General features: G+C 36.1%; 2 protein-coding genes across 2 annotated transcripts in view; both read right to left on the bottom strand.

Moving 5' to 3' along the window:
* The window catches only part of LOC132173978 (vesicle-associated protein 1-2-like), a 31,516-nt gene that overhangs the window by 12,944 nt on the left and 12,449 nt on the right, over positions 1–6,123 (bottom strand). The window lies entirely within an intron of this gene.
* On the bottom strand, positions 2,060–3,023 carry LOC132173979 (small heat shock protein, chloroplastic-like; the record flags this gene model as incomplete). The annotated part of the gene is given in 2 exon segments (XM_059585693.1): positions 2,060–2,519; positions 2,642–3,023. Coding segments are annotated over 2 exon segments (639 nt in total). The 5' UTR covers positions 2,859–3,023.

Here is a 6,123-nt window from a genome sequence, read left to right as displayed (position 1 = left end):
TTCCTATAAAAGTGACATGTGTTCCTGAAACATTCGAGATGCACATATTTTTTTAATAACAGAAATAAAGTTGGAATAAATTTTATTAAAAACTTATATGCATCTTACGTATTAAAAAAATGGACGCATGTCACTTTTATAGACTGGTTGAAAGAAATTCTTCCAATTCAGTTTGAAGGAAAACTTTATCCTTTAGCTATTATGAGCATTTTTTTTTTTTTTTTTTTTTTGTTTCCAGCAGATTAACTCCATAGTAAGTAAACTACATAATAGATAATCTGTTGAAGTGTGTATGAAAAAAAATGAACACTTAAAATAGAGTTATACTTTTTCATTAACTACTTTACCTAATATTGCTGAGATGATGTTACTCCACCACAAATTACATTAATTGCCCAATCAAAACCTAACACTCATCTCATTCATGCGAATTTGCCTTGCATAACTTAGCCTTCTAAATGTTAGAATCCCTACTTAAGGTAAATTATCTTTTTACTTTTTTCTTCTTTTTTTTTTTTTTTTTTCTTTCTATTATTCTCAAAAAAAATACTAGTATTTCATTCAATTTTTTTCCACAAAATACATTCGTTGTCTCCCCTCCTATCTAGGGTTTCTTCTCCTAGCAGAGAGTGCCGCCTAAGTTCTCCCCCTCCTCCCCTCTTCCTCTTTGGTTTTTTTTTCCCTTCCCTCCCCTTCTTTTTCTCCTTTTGCTTATCTTTGTTTTATGCTTGTTTGTTTGTTTTTGGCACACTTTGTGGGTGTCGTTCTTGGGAGATTCACTCAAACTACCCCGAAGTTCTTTGAGTGCACCGCTGATCTCCTCCGCGCCGCTTTGTCGTCCACCGTCCAATGCCGAGTCTGTTATTATTGCCCAGCAGCGCGGAACATGCGACCCTATTGAGCAACGCAGCAGGTTTCCGAGCAAACCGCACTTAATCGTGCTGCTTGGAGGCCGTATCCGTCGCCCGGGTGTGCTTATTTTTGAACTTTTGGTTTTTTTTGCTTATATTTTTCCTGTATTTTTTGATTTCTACTATTTGTTCCTTATTTTATATTTTCTGTTGTTTTGTTGCTTTTAATAAGGTTCTGTTCTCTTGTTGATCGGTGAGGTATTTGTTTATGGTCCAGACCCTTGGGTTGTAGATAAAATCTATATTCTAGCTTTTGAGTCGAGGAGGAAGAGTTTCGGCATGAAAGTTTTTTACTCTCAAGTCAAGGAATAAGAGCTACATTTACATTGGAATGAGTTTGTCTGTAACAGATCTGTTGTTATATCTTGGGTTAGCAGATCTTGTTTGAGATTGAAATTGTTGTATTTTTTACATCATCTTTGACGTTTATAATCTCGTAATTTCGGCTATGATTGTTTCAAAGCTTTTTGCTCTATATTGTAAGAACTTTATGTTCATATTATCTTTGAATGAATGCGACTGAAATATTTTTGTCTTAAAAAAAAAAAAAAAAAAAAAATACTAGTACCATCAATATAAGAAAATTAATGCCACGGAGTTTCCTTATTAATCCAGTAATTTCCAATTACACCTACCAATTTTTCTCGGGTGTTATATTTACCCACAACACTTACATTAACATACTTTTTTGGTTCATGTTTAACACAAGAACAAAAAAAAACAATCTTCCCATTCGAACCAATTTGCTTGGCATAACTTGGCCCTCTAAAATGCACAATCTCTGCTAACCCCCACCACAAATTACGTTAATTGCCCAATCAAATGCTAACACTCATCTCATTCATGCGAATTGAATTGCATAACTTAAGCCTTATAAATGTTAGAATCCCTACTTAAGGAAATGCTCAGAGAAATTTTCTTTTTACCTCTTCTTTTTTTTCAAATCATCTGCTTAAGTATCAGCTAATTGATAATTGAGCCATATAAAGGGTCAATTACAAAACTTCACAAGACTCCTATTTATTCACCAAAATGACATTTTACCCACTTAGACCAAGTTACAACCGACCAAAAAAAACATTAAAAAAAAAAAAAAAAAACACAAAAAGACTCAAAACAGAGCACAAGCACTCTCCCATTACAGCATTAAAAACAGAGCACAAGCACTCTACCATCACAGCATTACTCACTCAACCTTCACTTGGAAGATATCCTTCCTCTCCTCCTCCTTCACCTTCGGCACCACCACCTTCAGAACCCCATTCTTCATCTCCGCCCTCACCGCGTCCAGCTTGTACAGATTCGGGGGCAAATCGAGCCTGCTTGAGTACCTTCTCATTCCTTCCTCGCCCTCCTCCGCTTCTTTCTCCCCCTCACCTTTAATAATCAGAGTGCTCTGCTCCACCCCCACCTTCACGTTTTCTTTCCCCACCCCGGGCATGTCCATTCGAATGTACAGAGCGTTTTCGTCCTCCTTCACATCCCACCCTCGCATCGACCCGGCTCCCAATCCTTGTGACGCTGCCACAAATGGGTTCTCCATGAACTGGTCCATGAGGTTCAGAACTTGGCTCAGGCTCCTCGTCCGAGAAAATGGGTCCAACACATCTGCAATTTCATTTCAAATTTCAAACCAAGAGTGAGCGGAAAACCAAATGTAGAAGAAAGAAAAAAAAATTGACAAACCATAATTCAAGAGACAATAAACGTAGAACTGAGAGGACAACTACCAGAGAAGAAGCCGGGGCCACGGCGGTTCGCGACGGAGCGGTCGGAGCGGCGGTCGACATCTACGGACCGTTCGTCCTCGTCGAAGCCGGAGAGCTGGGCGTTGGTGTTGAAAGAGCGAGAAAGAGAGGGAGCGATGGAAGCGGAGCGGATTGGGTTGACGAGCCTGGCGAAGAGGGTTGGGGCGGTGAGCCTTCTGATAGCAATAGACGACGCCATTGCAGGAATTGCAGGAATTGTAGGAAGAGTTATGGAGTTTTGTTATTTGCTTTTTTCTGGGTTTTGAAAAGGAGGGGCTTGGGGGTTTATATGAAGGAGGAAGACGTGGAGAAGGGGAAAGATCCGGGGAGACTCGAGAGGAGTGGAGAAAGTTCCAGAGCTGAGGGATGAAGAAGCTTCTAGAATCTCTGAGATGAAAGCTATCCATGGTACGGAAGCGTTTCATTTATTAAAATAATAATAATAATAATAATAATTTTTAAAAAAATAATAATAATAATAATTAAAAACCTTCAAAACTTCAATTTCTATCTCACAATTATTGACAATGACAATTTTAACCCACTCTTAAATCAATTATTGTAAAAACAAAATATAGTATGTTACACAACCTTTTTTTTTTACAAATTCAATAGATTAATTATTAAATTTATAAATTTATGTAAACCTCACATAAATTCAATTGCTGAATTCATCATCTGTTCACTATTGACAATAGAGTGGTAATTCTATGGGATGTATACTTCTTTTTTATTTATAGAAATGATAAAAATCATTTTTCATCTCATTTTAAATCCATCTCCGTGTAGTGAATTACTAAATCTATCATTGAATTTGTGTGTAACTCACATGAATTCATAAATCCAATGGATATTTTCATCATTGGATGGAACATTGACAACTTTTTTAAAATTTGAGAGGACGAACATTGCCTAATCAAAAATTTGTGTGAGACACTATCAATTGAATAATAATTTGAAGAGAATAAGTGAATTTTTTTCCTTTTTTGCCAAATAGAGTACTGGAGTTATATTAGACACGTTCCAAGGTAGGTGATGCTAACATCTCTACATTCCTAGCACTTGCTGAAAATCGTGTTTTTTTTTTTTTTTTTTTCTCGAAGAGTTACTCCCCATTAGGGCCGTAAATAAACTAGTTTGTTCGACACCTCACTCAATAACTGTTCGGTTTAGCTCGACCCAAGCTCAAGCTCTATACTGTAGAAACCTGCTTGATTAGTAAATGATACACTCGCTCGAGAAAACTCGATAAGAGCTCGCAAGCTCAATTCGTTTAAAGCTCAACCAGCTCGTTTACCCGACTCGTTAGATCGCTCTTATATTTTGTATATATATGCAAATATATATTAATATATTATTAAAAATGAGTTTTATAAATTTAAGTATGCATATTAGTAATTAATTAATATATGTTATATAGGTTACTTAATATTTATATGTATGTATATTAGTTAACATACTATCTAGTTAGTTCATAAACTAACATATTATCTAGTTACTTAATATTTAGGGTTAAATGCAATTTTGGTACTTGGAGTTAGGCCCAAAATCAAACAACCCCCCGGTTTCAAAAAGTGTCACAAGTGGTATATGTGAATATTGAAAAGACACACTTAGTACTTCTGTGACTCTGTCCATGATCTATCTAAATATTTAACGGATCTCCACGTCAGCACCTGTAAGATGGTGACACGTGTCCCTAATGCCACATATTGATGCCAAATCAGAAGATTAGATGATATGGCATTATATCATAGGTGGCACCTATGCTTTTGATGCCACGAATGCTGCAAAAAATAATAAAAATATATATATAAACTTAATAATTGAAAAAATAATAACCCCAATTAACTAACTTAAATAAATATATAAATAAATAATTATGGCGGGTTGGGGTAGCTGGCCACCCCATTCTGGCCATAGAGACTAGCCGGCCACCCCCATTTTTGCTTGGGGGTGGCTTGGCTTGAGCCAATCAATTGGCCGGCCATGGGGTGGCTTAACCGACCCCAACTTGCAAAATGGGGGTGGTAGAACCACCTCCAAGAGCTTGAGCCACCCCTAAGGGCCTAATGAAAAAAATAAAATAATAATAATAAATAAAAATTTATAGGGGTGGCTTCGGCCAAATGAGGATGGCTCGGCCACCCCATGGCTAGCCATTGGCAAAAATGGGGGTGGCCGACCACCCCTTATGGCCAAAGCCACCATAACCCTCCATAATTTATTTATTTATTTTTAAGTTTGTTAATTGGGGTTATTATTTTTTCAATTATTAAGTTTAAAAAGTTTATTTTATTTTATTATTATTTTTAAGTATATTTGGCATCCAAAGCATAGGTATCTCCTATGATATAATGCCACGTCAGTCAATTTGCTAATTTGGCTTTAATATGTGGCATCCGAGACAAGTGTCATCATTTTAAGTATGTTGAGGTGTAGTTCCGTTAAATTTTTGGACGGATCATAGACAGAAGTACTAAGTATGTCTTTTCAATATTCATAGGTACCACTTGGGACACTTTTTGAAACCGAGGGGTCTGTTTGATTTTGGACCTAACCACAAGTACAAAAATTGGATTTAACCCTAATATTTAATAGCCTAACTCGAGTTCGAGTTGAGCCCGGCTCGGCTCGAATAGCATTCTCAACGAGCCAATCTTGCCCGAGCTTCCAACGAGCTAGTCTTGAATACACATTTCATAGCTCGGATCGAACTCAAGCTTGGCTCGAATAGGCATCTTCGTAAACGAACAAATATTGAAATCCTAAAGCTCAACTCGGCTCGATTACAACACTACACCTCCCATCTATAAATCTCCACTCACCATTGGCACTAAGCAATGTGTTAATTTAGAAAAAACGCTATATGAACTCTTTTTTTTATATTTTTAAGTGCTTATTCTCTAATGTGACAGTTACCACGTAAGCTTTCCATTACAATATTTTTTAATTTCAACTGTTTATTCTTTTTCTCAAACTTTCACATTAAAAAAGAAGCACATGAGAGTGCAAAAAAGAATTCATATAGCATTTCTCACTTGTTATACGAAGCAAAGGAATGGTAAATCATATTAACTTATAAAAATAATATCACTTTTTCCTCTTTGTGTTCTCTTTTGCATTAACAACCCGACTTGATTTTGAGAGGTGCAAAATTCGTATCCTTTTGAAAGCCCAGTTAAAGTATGATTTGAAATTTTAGCCAAAGATCTGTCCAGCGATCAAACGCCAGATGCTCAATTTTTCATGCAGAATACAAGATCAAGACTAAAATAGTTGGTGGTTCAGATTAATTGAACTGCCCACCCTAAAATACCCTCCCAAACCTAAGAGAATCCTCGTCAAGCTCTTCATATTTAACATTTCTTTAAATTTTTAACAAAATTCATAAAAAACATTATTTATCAAATTCTTTATCCGAAGTTAAATTTAACATTTATTTTAACTCCTCTCTAAATATA

Source organism: Corylus avellana, chromosome ca3 (assembly GCF_901000735.1).
Source record: "Corylus avellana chromosome ca3, CavTom2PMs-1.0".
Taxonomy (NCBI): domain Eukaryota; kingdom Viridiplantae; phylum Streptophyta; class Magnoliopsida; order Fagales; family Betulaceae; genus Corylus; species Corylus avellana.
This window is presented reverse-complemented; position numbering and strand designations above follow the sequence as displayed.